This window comes from Parasteatoda tepidariorum, chromosome 4 (assembly GCF_043381705.1).
Source record: "Parasteatoda tepidariorum isolate YZ-2023 chromosome 4, CAS_Ptep_4.0, whole genome shotgun sequence".
NCBI lineage: Eukaryota > Metazoa > Arthropoda > Arachnida > Araneae > Theridiidae > Parasteatoda > Parasteatoda tepidariorum.
The window spans coordinates 14,182,807-14,206,025 of record NC_092207.1 but is presented as its reverse complement, the minus strand read 5'-3'; the positions used below and the strand labels follow the sequence as shown (position 1 = coordinate 14,206,025).

General features: G+C 25.4%; 1 protein-coding gene across 2 annotated transcripts in view; it reads left to right on the top strand.

Annotated features, from left to right (window-relative positions):
• LOC107441414 (cohesin associated factor B pds5) overlaps positions 1-23,219 on the top strand; it is a 38,541-nt gene continuing 15,322 nt past the window's right edge. The window contains exons 1-21 of one of the 2 annotated variants that reach the window (XM_016054664.3): positions 1-241; positions 4,409-4,526; positions 6,959-7,156; positions 8,170-8,256; positions 8,374-8,471; positions 9,252-9,378; positions 10,503-10,583; positions 10,664-10,801; positions 11,401-11,516; positions 11,602-11,696; positions 13,219-13,364; positions 14,960-15,111; positions 17,142-17,255; positions 17,539-17,571; positions 18,771-18,871; positions 18,968-19,107; positions 19,186-19,401; positions 20,403-20,563; positions 20,986-21,109; positions 21,186-21,341; positions 22,256-22,324. In XM_016054664.3, the coding sequence (XP_015910150.1) occupies positions 4,425-4,526; positions 6,959-7,156; positions 8,170-8,256; positions 8,374-8,471; positions 9,252-9,378; positions 10,503-10,583; positions 10,664-10,801; positions 11,401-11,516; positions 11,602-11,696; positions 13,219-13,364; positions 14,960-15,111; positions 17,142-17,255; positions 17,539-17,571; positions 18,771-18,871; positions 18,968-19,107; positions 19,186-19,401; positions 20,403-20,563; positions 20,986-21,109; positions 21,186-21,341; positions 22,256-22,324 (2,454 nt within the window). In that variant the 5' untranslated portion in view covers positions 1-241; positions 4,409-4,424. Of the gene's footprint in view, positions 392-4,408; positions 4,527-6,958; positions 7,157-8,169; positions 8,257-8,373; positions 8,472-9,251; positions 9,379-10,502; positions 10,584-10,663; positions 10,802-11,400; positions 11,517-11,601; positions 11,697-13,218; positions 13,365-14,959; positions 15,112-17,141; positions 17,256-17,538; positions 17,572-18,770; positions 18,872-18,967; positions 19,108-19,185; positions 19,402-20,402; positions 20,564-20,985; positions 21,110-21,185; positions 21,342-22,255; positions 22,325-23,219 lie in introns of both variants that reach the window. The other variant, XM_016054663.3, reaches the window with a different exon arrangement.

Genomic DNA, 23,219 nt, shown 5'->3' with positions numbered 1-23,219 from the left:
AACGACGAATGGCAACGTTAAGGTTCGCTCCAATTCGGTCATGTTTATTGTTTGTTCGTGATGGAATTAATAATATTAAGATGAAGTTGATTAATTTCTGTTTTATTTATTGACAAATAATTTATTTGAATTGCCCGTGACTAACTTATGTTTTATGGATACTTTTAAAAATTTACCGTTCCTATATTGTAAACGTTGTGAGCCAACTTTGTGACTATTTGACAGGAAGAAAATAAAAAGCGTCAGTGTACTGCCTGTTCTCATAAAAATATTTAACTTGTTTTAAATATTATATCGATTATGTTATATAGTAATTTACGTGTTGTTTACAAAATAATGAACTATATATTTATTTGAAATATTTGTGATTATTTGTATATTTGGTAAATTGGTAAGTAAATTTGTAAGATTAATGATGCTCAATAATACTAAAAAACTCAACAGTTATTTTATAATTTAATTTTAAAACTTATGTGACATTGAAAGACCTGTATTAATAATGATATAGGGTTGTCAACTTTAAAATTAAAGTAAGTCTAATAAATACCATATCGATGTTTCTTCGTAAACGTAATAAAATGGCTTTAGTTATTTATATCCTATTTTAGCGATGTGATTGTTGTTGGGATTGTTCCAAACTACTTAATCTTTATTACTTAAACTTATGCCTGAGTTGTACTTCTTTTTTATTAGTAATGGCTTCTATCTCCAATTTATCTAAGGTTTTTAATAGGATTTCTCCAATGCAAAACATTTATCAGAATTTTTGCCATCTTTGTTCCAGCCTGCTTTAAAGCATTTTAATAAAATATCTCTATATTTGCGTAAAAAATTATTTTGCATAACGTAAAAGTTTATTGAATATATGATGTTTTTCTTAAAAGTTATAAATCAGCTCTAGATATTTGATTTAATCTAGTGATTTAATTACTCTTGTCATTTATTCCAAAATTGATGATTGATTGTTAGACTTTGGAAAGCATGGCTCCTTTGAACCCAGGACTTGTTAATTCACATATTTTTTTTCCCCTGGTAGGTCACCAAATTTTAAATGATATTAATCATGTTTTTAAAGATTTATATGAAAAGTAAATATCTTATGTCTAGAAAAAAATAAAAATACAATTGGCTTAGCAATAATTCAACAAAGAATTAAAACCAAATTTTTTATATTTTATTATAAATTATTAAATTTGTTGCCTGTAAAATTTTTAAATTGTGTGATATTTTTCAAAGTTACTATCTTTTATATACTATCTTTTATATATACTATCTTTTTTTTTTTTTTTTTCATTTGTAACACATGAAACAATACATAAGGCTGATTTAATAATTTGAAACTATCCTATTTTACTCAGATAAAGATAAAACCATTATCATTGAGAACTAAATTGTATGTATGTTATTAGTGTGTGAAAATTTTTTCTTAATGAGGAGATAGCATTTTGACTGCTTATGAATGATTTTAGATTAACAGCAAACATTAATAAAAAATATTGTTCTCACAAAGAAATATAAAAAGTTACGATTTGTTTCTTACTAAGTTTTAGTTTCTAACAGGCATAAATCACTAAAATCTGAATTTTTTCATGAATAAATTTTTTAGTTATGGTATATTACTTATGAAAAATATGAATAAGTTGCAACAGATTTTGTAATGAAAGTTAAAATTGTGATTGTGGCATATATCTGTCTTAAGTTCAAAGTGAAGTTATTTTATTTTAAGTCAGTTATTTTATTGGGAAGTTGTTTATAAGTCCACATAAATTACTACAAAAAATAAATACTGTACTATATAAATTAAATATCTTATATTATTATTGTTTATAATATGTATAAATATATTGTATGTAATTTATTAAGAACTAATTCTAATAAAAAAATAAAATTATTCTTGATTTCAATTATGTTAAGCTTTTTAAAATGCAACAATTATGTTTCAATGATGTATAACTTTTTAAATAATTTACTACATGCTGGAAAATACTGAATTAAATGAAAAAAATATTCAAAATTTTCTAAAATTGAAATATTCTGTATGAATTCTGCAAATTATTCCAACCTGCAATGTTAATTTGAAACAAAACATAGAGAAAAAAAGAAAATGAAGTCCCCATAAGAAAAAATAAGTAAAAAATGATTCTATGATATTGAACAGATAAGCTATCCTTTTTCTCATCCATCCAGTAATATGCCCATTTATAAATCTATATTTTGAAGTATCTAAATTATGCATTACAACTGATCCAAGGAAAGAGCTGGTGTAATTTGATACACTTCCTCTGCTGTTAATGTAGTGGAAGGGAAAAAAATAAAACTTTTTATTTATTTTTACTTTAAAAGCTTTGTTTAATCTAGCAAAAAAAAGAAGAAAAAAAAATGAAATTTTTTTTTTTATTCAACACCCAAATGACTATGCACTAATAAATTCTTTTTTTTTTTTTTTTTGCTCCTCTCAGCANTTTTTTTTTTTTTTTTTTTCCTTTTCCTCATGTAACCTGGAGAATAGATCTTGAATTTTTTTCTTGTCTTGTCAGTCATATATGATTATGCTGAATTTCTAAAAACTTTTAATTCATCCTTATTTTTTGATCATTACTATAATTACTACATCTTATCTTCAATTTATTTCTAAACTTTTTTGCTCCATATAAATACTCCAATTCATCCTAGTTATGTATTACATTTCTTCAAAATAAAATTTTTTTCCAAACTTGCTTTAAAAATGAGACATTATTTACAAAATGGCCCTAAACTTTTTTAAAAATTATTTTTTGTTGCAAAAGGAGGAAATTAATAGTTTTAGTTCAATTTATAATCTAGCTAATATATCTTATTGTTTTTTTTAAAAAATTATTTTTTAATTAAAATTTTATTTGGAGTAAATTTAATTATATCTCAAAGTGCTATGTATAGTTGAATGCTACTTCAAAATCAAAACAATATTACTGCATTACTATTGGTCTGTACCAAAACTTTTTTATAGATAATTTCAAACAATAAGACACACCCTTGTATATTCTTAAATATTTTTGTCTCCTGTTTGTGTTTGTAATATATAGTTTTAGTAGCTGAATTTTCTGAGTGATTCGTCATAAATTTCTTATAATAAACTTTCATCTCTGATCCACGCAGTCAAATATAGGCTATTACTGCAAAAATTAGGCTTTAATTAGCATTAAAAGCAAAATTTACAGTTATAAAGAAAATGGTAGTTCAATAAATTTTATTTTTAAATTTAATTAGTTATTTATGCAATAATTGGTAAAAATAGAATAAATCTATTTATAGTGACTTTATTTTTATTAAGTGACTGAAAGTTTGAAAAAAGAGTAAAAGAAAGAAAAAAGATAACTATGAAAATCTATTGAAACATTTAAAAATCTATAAATTATTTTAATATTTTTTATAATTCTTTATCAGCATTTATAATAAATAAATTGAATCAGCTTTTATAAAACTCTTATTTAAGGATTTTCTTAATTTTTTAAAGTTTTTGTTAATTAAAAAAAATCATTAATTGCTATTATAAATCATCATTATTCTACGTATGAGAACAACTCTTTATTTTCAGAATTTAAATATTTTGGACAAATTTGTTCAGAGAACATTTACTTGAAGGTATGTAATAAATAATCCGTATCTGCTGCGATTAGATCAAATAATTTTTTTTTTACTTTTCCCTATTAAACGTTATTCTTTTTTATTTTTAATTAGCATAATTTTATTTGCATTTGTAGCATACTTGTGTAGATCCTAGAATTATTAAAAAATTAGTAATCCAGTCAGGGGTCTGTCCAAGCCGAATTTACTACCGTTTAGCGGTATCTTCACAAATTCAATTTTAGGAAAAACGGTAGTTTCACAAATTCAACTTTAGGAAAAACGGTAGTTTCACAAAATACTTTTTCTTAAAATTTTACTTTTGTAAACGATTAATCTATATTTTTACCATGTTTTTGTGTTGACTTTTTAATATAATTTTTAATTTTTCACAAATTATGTCAAAATTTTCACAAAATAGTTACCTTTCAGAAAAACCTAGACAGACCCCTGCCAGTTGAAAAATACCATTTTATTTATGCATATTTTAGTACAATGCTGTAATTATATAAGATTTTTGACAGGGGTGTGTTATGATTAACCTTATTGTCTATATGAATGAATTTATAGGTTAGTTTTGTTTTCAAAAAAAAAATAATTATACTACCGTTATATACTATAATATCTGTTAATGTAGATGAGTAAATCAACTATAAAAATTTTTGTATTTTATAGTAACACAGTAACATATATTATTGAACTTTTTCATGGAATACCACCAACAAGTTTTGTAATCTGGATTACTCTATATAAAGTATAAGTATTTTCAGTAACAACTTTTCATTGAGTGTTGTTTTAATTTTAGTCCAAAGACTTGAAAAATGCCGAAAGCCACATTAAAACAGCCAAGAATTGTGTATCCACCTGGAGTAAAAGAAATTGGTAATGATCTCAGTACTGATGATTTGGTACGGAGGCTTAAGGTAAGTTAACCATTTCACTTTTTTTTTTTACGATTTGTAATGAATTGTGTATTGTTCAAGTGAAGGGACTTTTTCAGATTATTTCATGACTCGTTTTCTGTTTATTTTAGCAAAAGTCTAAGTTCTATTTAATATAATAAGTAATAACAAGTATAAGTTTAGGTTCTACCATATTTGCATTATTACTTAAGGATTTTTGAGAGTATTGTAACATTTGGGATTAGCATTTTTAAATTTTTTTTTTTATAGAACTATTAAACTTATTCATAGAAATATTTTCATATTAATTTTTAAATAAACCAAGTAAGTTTTTGAGAGATAATTATGCTAACTTTATTTTATATTTTGATTTTTTTAATTAGCATCTTGTAAATTACCTAGCACTTTCTGTATTATGAAGACAATTTTTTTTTATGTAGCAAAAGTCATAATAAGTAATAATATTATTAGTTTGGAAACTAATAAAGGTTAAATTTTATGTTACATAATATAAAGGGCAGATTTATTACTTGCAGAATGATTTGTTCATTGATTGAAGGCCTTAGTAAATAGATGTCTTAAGTGATACTTAAATAATTTGAAGAAAATTAAATTGATGTATATCAATAACAAAAATCAGTTTACTTAAGTAAAAAAAGAAAAAAAATTTTAGTTAGCTTAATGCAAAGGAATTTAACTGTTTTTTAAAAATAAAAGAAGTGGTTTTTGGTCTATAATTTTTTGTGACTTTTCCCTTGAGCTTGGCAAACGGAAAAATGTCATAATATAAAATTATAACATATTGAAATAATAATAATTTGTAAAACTAAATTTAAGGATCCATTCATAAATTTAAAGAAACAAATAATTAAATTGACATATAAAGTTATTTGTGTTATATCTAACAACAGAAAATATTCTTTTTCTTTTTGATAGTAAGTTGAGATGGAGTAATGCGTTAAAAAATTTGTTTAAATAAATCCTTTAAAAATGTATATTTTAGTATTTAAGTGATTTACTTTTCCTTTTTTCTTATGCTTTATTTGTCCAAATCCAACATTTTTTAATTTAACTACATAATTTAACAATATTCAGGAATTCAAGTAGTCTTTTAATTTTATTTTGACCAAAAAGTTCCATAGCCCAGGGATGTCTGAATTTCTCCTAAATCTAGTTTGTGCAATCAAGCATATTCTGCACTCTCTCCTTAGTAGAACTTTTTACCTGCTAAGTCCATTTTCTCCCATTTAATCACTTATGGTCCTGTTTTTCAGTTTTTGCTTCCTTAAGTCATAAATTTTTATTCTTAATTTTTTAAAATCAGATTTTTTTTCTAATTGTAATAAGCAAATTGAAATGTAATTTAAATTTTTTTCTTGTATCAGGAACAAAAATTCACCTATTAAAATCGCTTAACTATATTGAAAAACATAAAATCATACCTGAGGTGCCACTTTAAAAAAAAAAAAATTCATGTTTTTTTATGCAGACTTGCAGAATTGGTGAAAAAAAGTAAGCAAATTACTAATTTTCACTAAAAGTGTTCATTCTTAAAAAATCTAAAGTAGTTACACCAGTTCAAATTCTTTTTCCAATTGCCCTGAAGCATTTTAGAAATTTTAATTTTTAAAAAAAAAATAATATTTAGTAATGAAATTGATTTGAACTATTCACTAATCTAGTTTTTTTTTAACAAATATTAGCGACTGTCCTCTTTTTCAGTCATACAGTGACGTATCTTTGTTGTTGTGTTGTCTGTCAATATCATTTCCTTTTCAAAATTCTAATATTGTGACTTTAAGGCTTGTTAAAACCTTCTAAGTGAATTTTCTAGCCTAGTCTTGGTTGACAAATAAAGCTTGAGCACAAAGCTCGGCATTTCAACGAGAATTAGATTTGAATGGAAAATTTTAAAAATTCTGACTTTTTTTATAGGAGAGGGAATTTTCTAATGATCCAAAAAGTATGTGACTGAACTGAAAATAGAGTAATGTCACTAAAAATTCAGGAGAAAAAAAAATTGAAACATAATGACTTTTAATGTTTTACGCAGGGCTTCTGCAGGTCAGAAATGAATTAAACTTTAATAACTTTTTTTTGGGGGGGGGGCAAAAACTGGAAATTTTTTTAGCTAATCAGAAAGATGTTAAGCAAATTATTTTATTGTCATTATGATTATTTATTGTTCTGAAAATGATTTTATGTTTAGTCAAATCAGAATGTATATACATATAAAAAAATTATTTCTTGCTTCAGTTTGTTTCTGAAATTAATAAGACATTTTCTGGTTCAAAATTTTCTGATCTTGACAAATCTGAAATTTTAAATTTTTTTCTTCTATAGTTTAGTGGGAGTTCTGATATTGTTTTAAAATTTATTACACCAGACAATTAGTGTAATTTCAGATAGTTAATGTAATTTTTTATTTTATTTATGAATGAAATTTTTTTTAGGAATGTGCCCAGTCATTCCAAAACATGAGCCAGGAAGATGATAATTCAGCATACATTCCACTTGCACTACATTTAGCTGGAGAATTATTTTTAGAACATCCTAGTAAAGACGTTAAACTGCTTGTTGCTTGTTGTATAGCTGATGTATTTAGAGTGTTTGCACCAGATGCTCCATACAAAGATCCCGAACAGTTAAAAGTATGTGATCATTCATATATTTGTTTAATTTATTGGTACCTTGCATAGCATTTATAATTTTGTAATTTAGTCAGAAAAACAGATAATTTAATATTATATACTCTAGCATTTAGCTAGGGGGCTCAAGAAATTCAGTTTATATATAACATTCAGTTTTATTGTGTATATATCTCTTACTTTATCCTTTGTTTAATGAGAACAATATTAATTTATATTGAATATTCAAGGATAAAGGACACGCATTTTTGAATTAAAAATATATTAAATTTCTTGCATATTTTTGCAAATTACTATTACTTTAACTTAGTGTTACTTTTTTTACTGACATAAGTTATTTACATTTTTAATTTTTAAAAACTCCTTGAACTTATTTTAGTTAGACAAAAAAATTTTTTTTTGTTGAATGATTTACTTTTACATTACACTTCAAAAGAATGGTACTTTTATATTTCTAAAGTTTTAATTTTAAAATTTTTATGTGTTTTTAAAGTTTAATAAAATAAGTTTAAAAAACAACTATTAAATTTCTTGTGGTAATTACAATTAAATTTTCTTTGAAATACAGGTGGCCATAGATTTATCCAATAAAAGTTCCTATTTTAATCAAATCAATGTTTTATGGGCATGAAAACATTGCACCAGTTTCCTCTTTTAACCATAAATGAAGCAATTGTAGTTACATAACTTTACAAATTTGAGCTTAATTACAGTTAAATTATGTTACAATTGGAGTTAAAGCTACATTCATCTTAACTTGAACTTAAATAAAGTATGTTTAAAATATGCTCTTCCTCAAATAATTAAAAAAGTTTTAATAATCTTAAAAACATTCAGTGCCTGATATCCATATTTTAATGCAATTAAGAAAAAAAAAAGATTTTTTTTTCTTTTAAATATATTTTTTTTTTTAACATTCTGTTGTTTAAACCTGTGTAATACTATCTGAACCTAATTTTAAAGATGCTTATAACCTGTGCATATTTTATTTACTAATCAATTAAAATTTTTTTCAGGCAATTTTTTATTTTTTTATTGAGCAACTTCAAGGCTTAGAAGACCCCAAGGATACTATATTTAAACGATATTTTTATCTTCTTGAGGTAAGGAAATACTCTTCTCTCATTTTGCTTGCAGTTGATCTGTTACTTAACAGATCAATTTTAAAGAATCGTTTCAAGAATTTATGTTCGACATAAATGATTTTTTAATTTTAACAGAATTTAGCATGGGTCAAAACATTCAATATCTGTATAGAGTTAGAAGAAAATCAAGAAATATTTACAAAATTGTTTCAACTCATCTTTTCCATTGTAAAGTGAGTATTTAAGCAAATTTATGAACTGACTTTTTATTGTTTCTTCATAGTTTTCTATTTTACCTGGTTTCATTTTTAATTTTATAATGTCTTTTTCAATAATTTTTTTGGTTGTGTTTAGAGTTGAAAAAGGATGCATTAGAGAAATTTCGCATAGCATCCGCCTTTCCTTTATTTGTAACAATGATCACAAAATATTTCTATGCATGTTCGTAAATATTCCTGATAAGAGAATATTTTGTCTTTATTTTTCTTGGCGTTTTAGCTTTATTTTCTGATAATGCTGATTTTTGTAGATGTTCAGAACATTAAAATTTCAAAATAAGAAAACAAATAGTGCATTTTTAAAACATAGATTCAGAGAACCAAAATAATTTTGATTTTTTTTTTATCCAACATCTTTATTTATTTATTTTTTTAATTAGTAATGCTAGTACAAAATACATGAGTCAATAATTCCAAATTGAGGACTCTCTGTAGATTCTATACTCTCTTCCGGTGTACATAGCTTTACCAACAGAATTCACTGTTTAAACCTTTTTAGGAATTCAGTCATTTTCGAGCTTTTGAAAAAGACTTTTAAGGGTGTTTTTGAAGTTTTTCTCATAAAGTTGCAATCAAAGTAATTAATTTAAAATTTATTATTATTTTAATCTAAGGGCTTATTCTATGCATTGTTCTTTCTTATATTAAGCAATCAGTTGGAAGACAAATTAAAAGTTTAAAAAAAGTAATAATTTTATAATATTTTTTATTGAAGTTTTATACTTAATGTTTTAGTGATAATCATTCTACTAAAGTCAAGAACTTCATGCTTGATATGATGTGTCCTCTTATTCTTGAAGCTGATATAGTTTCTCAGCCAATGTTGGATGCGATTTTGAGTCAGATAGTGGAACCAAGAAAGGTAATTTTTAATTTGTTTATACCATATAAAAAAATAATCAGTAATTCATTTGGCTATACTAAGCATTTTTTTCTACCTGCATTTCAGTGCACAATTTGCCACTTTATGGCTTACTCAACTTGATAGACACAGAAAGCATTCTGATAGGAAAGAAGTTTGATGTAACTTAATTATATTAACTAATTTATCATTTCCTTAATCTATTATATAATTTCACCTCTTCATGTTATAAGTGGGCTTCTAAATTTCTACTGAATTTTCTTTACACATCATGTTTATTGTAATTAAATGAAATGCAAATTAAAGCAATAATAAATTATTAAATACAGCAATTAATACAAGTTTTTAAACTCGCTTTTGAGGCATGTGGTATTAAAACAAAGAGCATTTTGCGTTCATTTAGCAGTATGCGCATTTTCATATTGTTTTTAAATTTAGTTATACAGAGGAAGCTGGATACCTTATTTGTCCAAACAAAAATGGATACTATAACATGAGATTGTACCAGTTGTTAGTGCTCAAACATATCTCCTGCTCTGTGAATGACTCAGGCTTATGATTGTTTCAGTATTTTAATGGATACAGTAATTTTTGCAGAGAATAAGGTTATATTTTTCCAGTATAAAATATAGCAATATGGAAGGGGAAATGGGAAAGATAAGAATATGGAAGTGTAACTCATTGTGGAAATTAACTCATTTAACGCATGGTCATCATCATTTCATTGGTCTTGAAACTGTGGAGCCCTTACTCTCCTTGGCCTTGATTTTTTTTTGTTATTTCAGTGTTTTCAGTTCTAAATGCATAACAGGACTAAGTTTAAACATTTTATAAAAATCATTTATTGTTTATTTAAAACAACCAATTATCATTTCCAATATGTGTGCCATTTTCATCTCTGAGATATGTGCAAGCATCTCTTAGACTCTTTGATCATTTCTTTGTATCTTTCAGGATCATTTCTTTGTATCTTTCAAGATCATTTCTTTGTATCTTTCAAGATCATGTATTTGTGACTTTCAAGATAATTTCTTTATATCTTTCAAGATAATTTTTTTGTATGTTTTCTGTTTTTTAATTTTAATAAAATTGCACTGTTTTGTCTAAATTAAATTTATTTTCAGACGCAGAACAAAAATTCCTACAACTTAGCAAGAGATATTTTAAAGCGAACACAAGCGACTATTGAACCATATATCCATGCTGTAACTATGTTTTTTATTTATATTTATCATTTGTTTTACTTTCTGTAAAGTGGAAGTTAATTAGCTTTAATTTTTTTTAGTTCTTCAACAATGCCTTAATTTTGGGAAAAGTGGAAAGTATTTTAATAAACAAACTATATGATTTGATTTATGAGCTAAATGCGATTTGTCCAACTATGCTTACTGGTGTTTTGCCTCAGCTGGAATTCAAACTTAAGGTACATTTTTTATTTATCTTTCTTTTATATGTACTTGTTTGTTTTTAATTATTAACATAGTTTATGACCTGCATTATCCCAAACTGTTACAAAGCTAGTATTCAAAACTCAATATAAATATAATGTATTATATAATATATAAAAATTTAATAGAATAAAAAAAATCGGAAGTTAATTAAATTTTTTTTTTAAATGTAAAATTAATGTTTAATGATTGTGCCTACCTAGAGGTAACTATACAGTGACAAAGTCCAAAGAACAAAAGTTCAGAAAACTCATTTGAATTTCATTACTGAATGCATATTTGTTTAAGAAAAAAATAAAAGATTAGAAAACAAAACATGGCTTGATTAGTAGATAAAAGCTTTATAACTTATTAAAAATATTTTTTTAAGATTGTGTATTTTCTTTTTGTTGCTAATTTTCAATAAATGTGTTAATTTAAAGTAATTTTTTGTATGCATATAGGTAAAAAATATAATAATTCTTCTTAAACAGAGGAAACTTTGTTTGATTAAGTGTAAAAAACATCACCCCTAATAAAATTTTTTTGACAGCTTTTGACTAATTTTACTTATTTATTTTTTTTGTAATAACAGAGCAGTCTTGAAAAAGAACGCTTGGATGTGACCAAATTGTTAGCTAGAATGTTCTCCGACAGAAATTCTGATTTAGCAACTCAGAACAAGACATTGTGGACATGCTTTCTCGGCAGGTTAGTTTCTGTTTCATTTCTGTATGTTTTGAAAGTATATATATTGTAAAAGTGAAATAATTTTTTATTTAAATTTTATTTATAGATTTAATGATATTAGCAGTCATGTCAGGATACGTTGTGTACAATATGCTATGCATTTTCTCCTGAATCATCCTGAATTGCGTCCCGACATCACAGGTATATTTAGATGTCTATTACATTTATTTCATATGATTAATAGATTTTCCACATTCTCTATTTAATTATAATGCATCAAAGTATTAAAGAATATTAATGTAGAGTTAAATTTACCTTAAATTTTTGAATTTTAAATATAATTTTGATTTGCAAAGTAAAAGTATAGTATACTATAAAGTATTATATTATACATTATATATTACTTTATAGTATATATTATTAATTGAGTCTATTATACATTTGAGTGAGTATACTAAATGTAGTGAGTAAACTATACATTTACTGTTGTATATTATTTTTTTATTGTTTGTCGTAAAACTACTTGATAGTTGTGGGAAATCTCAATGGAAACCAGATATATCAACAATTAATTACCAGTAGTTCTTTTATGCTTATTGTCTTTACTGATTGACTAAATATAAAATTAAAAATCAAATACAGTAGGGAACCGATTATCCAGAACGATCTATCGCTATTCCGGATAACTGATTTTTCCGGTTTTCTGAATTGCTACAAAAAGCTGTTTCTTTATTGTTAAACCCAACTGAAAAAAAAAAAAAATATTTGGAAATAATCTTAAAAAGAAGAAAAAGCCTTGAAGTAACAAATACACTAATGATTATTTCCAAAATGATGGTAAGGTAAACATCTTTCAAAAAAGAAAGAAAAATCTTAAGATCTTATGAGGAAAATTTTTTTTTTTTTTTTTTAAATGGCGGGAAAATTTATCGAATTTCATTCCCGTTTTTTGGTTTTCCGGTTTTCTGAATTCTGTATAACTATTTCTGTACTGTATAAAGATTATTAAAATCTAAAATTTGGAAATTCTCATCCCTTCCTCCAAAAAACTCTTATCCTGATGTAAAAATTTCATTCACTAAATTATATATTTTTTTAATTTTAGCTAATTACTTAATAAATAATTCAACTTATCACTCTTTTTTATATTTTTATTGGGAAAATTTTCAAGTTTTATATGAAAATTAAATACTCTATTGTCAACCAGTTGATTCATAAATACTTTTGTATATAAAATTGTAGAAAAGTGAATACCTAAATTTATATATATCAAAAATATTTAATGTAAGTATGTGTTAAAATTAGAAATTCTTAAAGAATGTTTTGTATTATGAATGTATTAATGTTTAGAATTATGAATGCATGAGTGAAGTCAAAATCACACTAAAATTTGTTTTGATTGTATTTTATAAAAAGTGGCTCTTAATATTTTGAAATAATTTTACATAAATTGAAGGTAGAAAAGTATCCATGTCATATTTTCCTGAATTAAACAAAATTTTTAAAAATAAAATGCTTAGCTATATAACAGTAAATGTTGCAATTAATGACTTAATCTTTAAAATTGTATTTGAGTGACTTATGCATATTTTTTTGAGAAATATTTGTTTAAGCAACACTGTAATTGAATATAATTAAGCATTTATGGGAAATAGTACTATGAAGATTTCATATAGATTATTTTTACTTTCACAATAAATTCTGACTTTTTTGTTTATTGTAGAACAAATGAGACTTCGCCAGCATGATCCTGATGAAACTGTCAGATATGAAGTTGTCATGGCAATTATTAGTGCTGCCAAAAAAGATTTTAACTCTGTAACAGATGATCTTTTAAATTTTGTCAAGGAAAGGACTTTAGATAAAAAGGTAATAATTTTCTTTGAAAAACTTATGGGTATTAAATACTGTCCCTAAATAAAAATTATTTTTATTTGCATGCATTTCGTTTCTTATTTACTTATTACTCTTTACTTCTTACATTACTTATTAACATGCACAGATTCAGCAGCTCCATGATTGCGAATTCAACTGCAAGACATAATCTTCCTTAGTCTAATATTATAACCCAGCTTTGAATAGCGGATTGAATTCTGAGTTTGCGACTATCATTGTTTATCCACATAGCTTTGTAATTTTGAACCCAATCCAGAAGATAAGGGAACTCCTTGATCAAGCATTGGGACAAACTAGTCTTCGTGTAGGACTTTTTGATTGAACTTACCTCCCATGGTTCACCCGAGTTCAAGGTGATTCTAACCTATGATCCCACTAGTTGTGAGGATATTTTACTTCATCACTTGTTGTGTGTGTTGTCATGAAGTAGAATTCGTATTGACCAGCCATAGATGGAATTCGAACTCGGATCATCTCGTTAGGAGAGGAGTGCTCTATCTCTTGAGCCACTTCAGCTCTTCATTCCTCTAATTAAATATTTTCAAAATCAAGCATTTTATAGGTGCACACACAAAATTCCCGTAATAAATTTTATAAGAATGAGATTCCTCTGAAAGAAGGTTGATTATTTAGGTATGGGACAACTTACCCCACTCCTGCGCTATGCAGTAAGGGGGGGGGGATAAAAAGTTGAAAGTAGTGCAATTTAAAGAATTGAAATGTGTTTTGGGACTATGTGAACAAATCTCACTATGTCATATTTTTTTGATTCCGAGTTCTAATATGTGTACTTAAACATTAAAAGCTTATTTGTTTAGGTTATTTCCTTATATAAGTGTATACTTATTCAGTTTTACTTTAGAGGCTGAAAAAGCATTCATTAATACACTGTAAAATAGGGTAGTTATGAGTTCACAACTTATATTCACACAATGATACTAAAGCTATTTCAGTTTGTCTTTCATGGTTCCCACCCCTGTGGCAGAATTTCTTCCGACCTTCTATGGCAAACTTTTGCAATTTTTTGCCAGACATTTTTAGTAATAACAATTACTAATTTAAAGTAAAAGAAGCATTGCGCTTACAAAAGAAAAAACTTATTCGTAGTAAATAAAACTGCATATAATTTTTTTAATTGTTAATTTTTTTTAATTATCACATTATGGACAATATTCTTACATTTTGTAGGCGGAAAAATTCACTAGTTATTCCCTTTTTCTAATTTTGTAAATTATCATTACATTAAACAAAAATAATTAAAAATATCGCATTTTATTAGTTTGTTGTAATCTCCCATTAGATATTTTTCCTTTACACTACATAAATATATATATTTTTTAATGAAATGATTTTTATTATTAGATTTGGAGTTATGTTATGGTAATCCATAATCCTCGTTTTCTTTTCTTCTTTTTTTTCTTCTTCAAATTCTAAGTTTTTTTTTTCTTCTCTCCCTTAACAAATTCAATTCTGAGGAAAATCGGATTTTTTCTCTAAATTATTACAGTTGAAATTTGCTTGATTTTAATTTGTTAGTATTATTAACTTTTTTCATTATTTTAATATAGTTCAAAATTCGAAAAGAAGCTCTGTTGGGACTTGCTATGCTTTACAAACAACATATGAGTAATCCTGAAATTCCAGAATCCACTAAGGAATGTATCTCTTGGATTAAGAATAAAGTTTTGCATGTTTATTACCAAACAGCATTGGAAGACAGGTCAGTATTAAAAAATTTTTAGAAAATTTATTTTTGTTTATTTTTGTAATTAGGTAAAATTCATTAACATTTAAGGCCAAAAAATGGTAGAACTGGTATCCTGATTGATATATGATGCATTGGATCTGTGTATTTGTTTTAAATTTGTTTCAATCTCTATGAAGTATCTGTTTTTATATTATAATTTATGGTCTGAATATTATGTGTTTATGGCTGGAATTTTATATAAAACAGATTTTACATTTGAAATCTTTATTTCCTTGTGGCTTGTACAGATAATTTATGTTTCAAATTGTAATGTTAGATTTATAACATAAAAAGAATATATATATATATATATATATATATATATATGTTTCAATAAAGTAGAGTAACTGATTAGAAGATTAAAAAAAACCCAATCTAAGTGTTTCTAAATATTTATTTAATAATATCACCAAATTTCAATGAAACCTTCTTTAATGGGGGTTTTCCCTCCCCCTCCTGAAAAACACTGTTTTTTTTAAAAAATTTTTTTTCTCCTTTTGTTTCTCTTTTCTGGATATAAGACCATAAACCTAATCAGCTAAATTTTTATTTTGCTGTGGAAGAGTTTTTCAAATATTTTATTTATAAGAAATAAAAAGACAAACAGCAATTGATAATAGACATTTTAGATATTTTACAATTTATATTTTGTTTAAATCTTGTGGTTCTGAGGTATACCAATGTACAATATATCCATAATTTTTATTATTATTTTTTTTCATTAAAGGATTTGTGTTATTTGTTGCTATGATTTAAATACAAGTGATGTTATATTCAAGACGTGTATTTGGTTTACTGTATTATTCTAAGAGCTTTATTATATACTTTAATTTATTTTGATTTTATTTATTATGAATTTGTAAGCCGTGAACTCATTTTATGACTTGCAACTTAGAGGCACTAAAACAGCTTCTGTGTTCTATTACTAACCAAGATTATTTTATTTCAGTAACTTTTAAATTTTCTAATTTATGAAAAAAATTATGAAAGATTTCAAGTTTCATATTACTTTCTCTACTTCTAAAAATAGGTTCAAGATATTTATGATTATGAGATTTTTCTTACAAAACTATTACTGAGAAGAATTTTTTTTTAATGCAAAATTTTGCCCTTTTCTATTTAATAAAAAGAATAATTCTTCCTTTTCAAAAAAAGTTTCATTACTTTGATTATTTACGTTTTTTCTTACCTATACAAATACGGTTAAAATTACAGACTAAATTTAAAATACTACCACGGTTCTTAATTCGACATTTTAAAATTACCCATTATAATTTTTATTCCCTTGATTTAAAAATCTCATATTGATATTCATATTCATGCAATTTAAAAATCACGCGTCAAGATCTATATTCATGAAATTAAAAATCACATCGAGATTCGTATTCACATGATTAAAATATCTCATAGTGAAGTTCATGTTCACGAAATGTTAAAAAAAATAAATAAATAGTTTGTTGATATATTTTATTAAAATGTTTATAATATTCTATAGGTATATGCTTCATATATACTCTTTTTCCTTGCTTAAATTTTATGTATGTTTGTATTCACTTATTTAAATTAATTTTGCTCATAACATTTTTAGATTTCTATTTTAAATTTATTTTTTTTTATTTACCAAATTTATGTTTGTTTCATTAGGTGTTAGTGATTTTTATTATCTAATTCTTATATAATCATACTACATATAGCACTTAAATCAACACAACTTCAAGAATTAATTATTTTGTTTTTTTATCACATTGTGACAACTTTGATATGGGATGTCCTTTGTGAAACATGTGATTTTATTTCTCTGTAAATGATTAAACTATTTTCTTAGTGGTTTATGTTGTTGTTTTACTTAGGATAAGAAAATTCATAAGCAAAAATTTATAACTTTTTGTTATTTCACCGTGAGTTTCTTTTTCCATAATATTTTAAAATTTCATTTTTAGTGATTTTTGTTGCTATGCTCTTCATTTCGTTGTAATGTCTGTTAAATTTTCATCTTGTTATAGGTTACTGGTTGAACGGATATTGCATACCTGTCTTGTACCTTATCAAAGTCCTTTAGAAGAAAGGATGAAGAAACTTTATCAGTTATTTTGTTCTGTAGATGAATATGCTATTAAGTAAGATTTTGAATTAATTAAATATTGACTCGATAATTAAAGTAATAAGTTACTTTTTGTGCCCCGAAAAAGATGTAAAATGTTTTTAACAAACTGTTCAAATTTATTTTTTGACATTCATGATTTAAAAGAAAGAGTTGTTGTACATTTAAATTAGCATTAAGGTTGTTAAAATTTGCATCATTTTTGTTTACTATTTTATAAATTTTTCTAAAACTACTTTTAAATTTTTATTTTTATTTTATACATATTTTTTTAAACCACTTTTGCATTTTTTCCCCAGGGCTTTCAATGAACTATTGAAGTGTCAAAATACGTAAGTATAATTTTATTTATTTCTTAATTTTGTCACTTATATTAAATATAAAGTATTGTAAAGTAAACTCTCTTGGATGCCAGTGGAAAGATCTTCATTATCTCTTATTAATTTCATTATCTATAAATTGCTATTGGACATTTTTTTATATCACACATTTAATTGTTTGTTAATTTGATATAATATTTAAGATTTCTAATATTTTTTATTTAAAAAAAATGTTCCACTTTTATTTATAAGTTATTAATTATATTACAGTATTTAAAATTTTTTAGCTATTTTTTTAAAATTATAAAATGAGTAAAAATCGATAAAAGAAGTAAAATGGTGAAGGAAATGACAAAGCACAATTGACTGACTAACTGCAATTTATTGGTTAATTTATCGTAATTTTCGTATTCATTTATGTAAGTCAAATAAAATTAGTATTTGTACAAAATTATAGGATTATTCACTGCATATTATGTAAAACATATAAACCCCACACTATATAAAATAACACCAAATAATGTAAAATAGAGAAAGTGTTTTCTCGTATTGCTTTTTTCTCTTTCTAAGGATATGGTTAGTTATTTTCTACCTATTGTTTCATTTTCAAATGTCAATGATAACTACTTTAGTTTTGATGATATATTTGATAATATTCCAATTTCATGAAATATTTAAATTTAATTGAAACAGGGAATATACATGGATGCTGCCATTTGTGTCCTAAGTCATTTTAAAAGAGAAAATAGCACTTGTAAACAGCTTATAATGTCTATATAGGCTATATAATAGCTATATGGGCTATATTATGGTTTTTAGACCTAGATAGGTGCTATAATAAAATATAATTTTAAAAATAAAAATACATTTTATGCAAAATATATTTTCTAAAATTTTTTTCCTTTTGATATTACTCTTTTGAACATTTTGTAAATTTGTCAGTTTTAATGCTAAATTCTAAACTATAATTTATGTACACTCCTGTAATGTTACAATGATGTATAAATCTTGATAAAATTTTATAACTAAGTGCTGGAGTTTTGGTTTTAGTAATTTGAATTACCATGACTAATCACTTAAATTTTACATAAATTTATTTAAGGTTATAAATGTGATTTATCTTGTAATGTTTGAAATCAGTATGTTCATAAAATTTTTTGTAAAATAATATTTTTCATAAATTTTTATTATAATCATTTTTTTTTTTTTAGTGTTAGAAACTATGTGAAAGATGTCTTAGAAGTATTGTTTCAAACTCCCAAGTTAGAGGGTTATGAGAAAAATCTTACTAACAAAATTGTTATTCTATCAAGTAAGTGCTATATGTGATGAAATTATAATTATTTGCTTTTAATTTGCTTAAATTTCTTTTTTATACTACTATATTGAATTAAATTTTCTTTTTTAGAAACTCTTCCAGAACCAATTAAGTGCCAAGAATTTTTGAAGAAATTTTTTGGAATGCTTCAAAATAATAACAGGCTCAAAAGTCACATGGATACAATTTTAAAAGGTTCAGCTACTTGTTCAGAAATTGAACATAGTGTAGTAAGTAATGAAGTTTCTCCCCATTTTTGTGAATGGTGTTAAATTATTTGACTCATAAACCTTTCTTTTTGATTTCAGAAAGAAGTTTTGAAAGCACTTGGGTTACCTGTTCAGACCAACAGTTTCTACATGATTGTGAAACAGATGTTAGAGCGTGTGGCTCCAGTGATGATAGATCTTGCGGGAATAAAGCAACTTCTTCTTTATATTAAAGACTCTCTGACTGGTTCAGGGGACATTGATATACAATTGGGATTGTTCAATTCATCAGAAAGAGGATTGCAACTTCTCCAAGTATGTTTATTAGCTGTAGCGTAAATAACACCTCCGCTTTGAGGGCGCACTCACCAGAATAATAACAAAAATAAGTTAAAATAAAATTATTTTTATTCATAAAATAGTTTTTAGTTCACTTTATATATAATAATAATGCATAACAAAACTTTGAATATGAGTGTGCTATTTTTTTCTAATATTAAGAAAAAAAATCTATTAGGTATGGTAAGCGTTTAAGAATGTTTCAGTTTAATATCTTAATTCTACATTTTCACTGTAAATGCTATTATCATTTTCTTAAATTAAAATAAAATTAATGATTATATATATCCGAATATCTCTTTACTACAGTGTTTTTATTTCATATTATAATTTTATATTTTTTATGATAAGTCTAAGATAGGGTGAACCTAAGTCTATGTATGCTACTGTTTACTTGATCTGTATACAGTAAGAACTCAATAATCTGACAGGCATTTTTCTACTGCCATATTTTGTGATCTGGCAAACTTGTTAAGAAAACATTTTTGAAAAATGCCTGTAAATGTGATACTTGCTTTATACATTCATTAAATTTTTCGAGAATTTTCATTTTCTATTTTTGTTTGATTGTTGTCTTTTGCATTTTTTTTTCTATTACATTTTTTGCTTAATAAGTTCTATTTTTGTTTTAAATTTTTTTGGTGCTTCTCATACTATTGTATTAATATGTTTTGCTTTGGCTGTATTAATGCATTATTAGAAAGCACTATTTTTTCTCTGAGCTGATGATGAGATTATATCTTTTTCTTATTTTCTTTTCTGATTAAAATTTTTTTTTTTTTGAAATTTGTAAATATTTAAATATGTAAACATTTAAAAGATTTATGTAAAAATTGCCATTAAGAGTGTGACATCAATATTTATAATCTTAATGCAACATTTATGTTCTCATAGTTAATAGAAAATTAATTTTGTGCTTTCATTTCATTATTTTTCTTATACTTGTATAAGTCAAGCTAATTTTCTTTTATTTACAGATTTTATCTGCAATATTTCCTGGAGCTTTCTGCAATAATTTTGTTTTTGAAGAACTCTTACATATATTGCGAGTTGAAGATGAAGTGGCTGTTGATATCACTATTCTTATTTTTACAAATATTGGTTATGTTTTAGAAGGACAATATCCTAATATCTGCTCGTAAGTATTTGTTTAATTAAATGTGAGTGACCAAAAGAATAATTGTTGAGTTTTTTTTTAATTTATTGAATTTTGTCAGATTCTTCTGCTAACTATATTTACAAATTTTAAATTTTGACTGGAAAGTTACAACCTATAATTTCTATAACTTGTAGCTTTATATATGAAATTATTGATAAAAAGAGGGAATTGTTTATTTTTTAATGGCCTAGTAACGCTAATTCTGTTATAAAATAATTTTTTTAAGGCCTTCCTGTAGAGAAAAACTAAAATTTTTTAAAAATTTTCAAGATTGTAGGCTAAAATTGTTATTTGTCACCATTGTTCAAATTTCTTAGAACTCTTAGTTCTAAATTTTTTAGTTATGCACTTAGATATAATTTTTTTTTCATTATTTAATGTAATTTGTGTTTTTGTTGTAGGCGCTTGCAACCAATGCTGGAACGTTTTATTGAAAATGGGACTGTAAAACAAGCCAAACATGCTGTTGGATGTCTAAATGTTATGGTCTCCAACAAGGAACGTGTCTTTGGACAAATTATTGATGTCAGTTTTCTTGATTTTTGTTTTTAATCACGAGTTTCGTTAAAAATCGGGCTAATAATTCAACTTTTCTTTTCAGCGTTTGAAACTGAGCCTCACTCTCCATTCTGAGTACTTCCGAACAGCGCTTGTTTCCTTGGGCCATATTGCTATGGTGTGCCCTGATTTGTTTGGAATGCAGATCAAAAGTATTGTTTCTAAAGTGGTTGTGAAAGATCTGCTAATGGTAGACTTTGTAAGTGTTGGTTGATTTAATAATATTACAAACATTTAATTTAACAAACTGAGTGTGTAAACTTCTGGTAGTTATTAAATAAGATTAGATGACAAGATAGATATGTCCGTTATCGTGAATTTGAGAAATCTTCAATTGCTTCATTGTTGAAATCTTGGCTTAAAATTCAATTTTGATAATGCTAAAATTATTTCCACCCCAATTGCATCAGCTCATCTTGATGCCCTGGAATCTTGTTTTATTCATTTGAAGGCTGATACCCTTGTTATTGACATTAGTAACCACCATGGCTCATGGAAATGCATTTCCCCCTGATTTGCCTCTTGACCTCTGCGATTTTTCTTGTTCTCTTTTTTATTTTTCTCTCTCCCGGCTTCTGTGGTTTTTTTTTGTTGGCAAGTATGTTTTTCTTTCTTTACATTTCATTTTTATCTCTTTTGTTTTTGTCAAGCCTTGAACTGAAAATTGGTGCCTATTTTTGATGCACTTGAAACATGTCTACTGTTATTCCTTATTTATTTATTTCTGACTTGGATGAATTTTACATGAAATGAATGAAGTTTACAATCAGGCAATGTTGGTAGTTATATTTTCCTACTAAATATGAATTCTTTTTTACTTTTATTTATTCGTTTATTTTTTGCATCAGTGTTATTTTAGCACAATGTTTGATTTTTTACTTCTGATTTTGTATTTGGTGCTGCTTCTGACTTTTGTGCCATTAAACGCTACATTTATTCTGATTTTTTAGAAAAAGCTCTCTAAGGGATATGATACCTCTTAATAACTACATGCTCATTTTAAAGCGATTCTGCATTATTTTATCTTTTAGGTATTCATGTAAACTATTTTTTATTGAATAAAAACTGTAGAAGAGAGTTGTTAAATGTTTTAAATTTATTTTTCTTCGTTAGGAAATAACAAGATCTGATGACTCAATGTGGATTGATTTTGATATGCTTCCAGAAGAAACCAAAGTGAAGGTAAAGTTATGATTTCTTTTTTTGTTGAAAGTAATGAATTTTTTTTTTTACCTTGCTTATGTAAGAAGTCCCCCCCCCCTTTTTTTTCTTTTTCAAAAATTTTAAAATTTTAATTCTCAGCTAAAAGTGAAAGAGATATTTCTAGATTTCAGCTAAAAGTGAAAGAAATGCCTTTTTTTGCATTGATTTTTATTTTTTTTCTGTTCCAGGAGGAAAATTAAAATAAAGTTTCTTAACAATTAAGTTTTTGTTCTTAATTATAAAAAATAATAATCTAAAATTATAGCTTTGCTGGAACACTTAGCTTTAAATCAAAAGTGAATTTTTTTTTATATCTGAATTTTTTTCTTTTATCTCTGAAGTTTTTTCTCCTTTGTGCCATTTATTGATAAGTTGGTGTATTGTAAAGCAAGTGAGCTTTGTTCATGTGTTGGGTATGTTGAGAGTATTCAGGGATGAGATTTTTCCGCTTTTTAGCGGATTTCCGCTTTTTTCACTTTTATCTCTTAAATTTCAGCTTTTTTATCAAAAATTCAGATTTTCTAAAAATTTCATTTTTTTTATAAGCATTCCGCTTTTTCAGAAAATTCACCGATTTTTAAAGAGAAGCAGAAAATTCAAACTACATAGCTACTAATCCTTTCTCATTTTTACTTATTTTACCTATTTTCTCCCCTTTTACACCCAGCAGATGATTTTCCGAATTTTTTACCCGCCCTCCAGATAGATCCGATTTTCATAGTTCAAACGACGCTGCTTCTGACAAGCCTTTTAGAGGTCCTAAGCCTGGAATCTGCTAATATCTCGATTCTTATTCACACGATTTTAATATCAAACATAGCTTTTCATATTTGCGTGTTGCGATTCTTATTCACGCGATTTGAAGGCACATGTT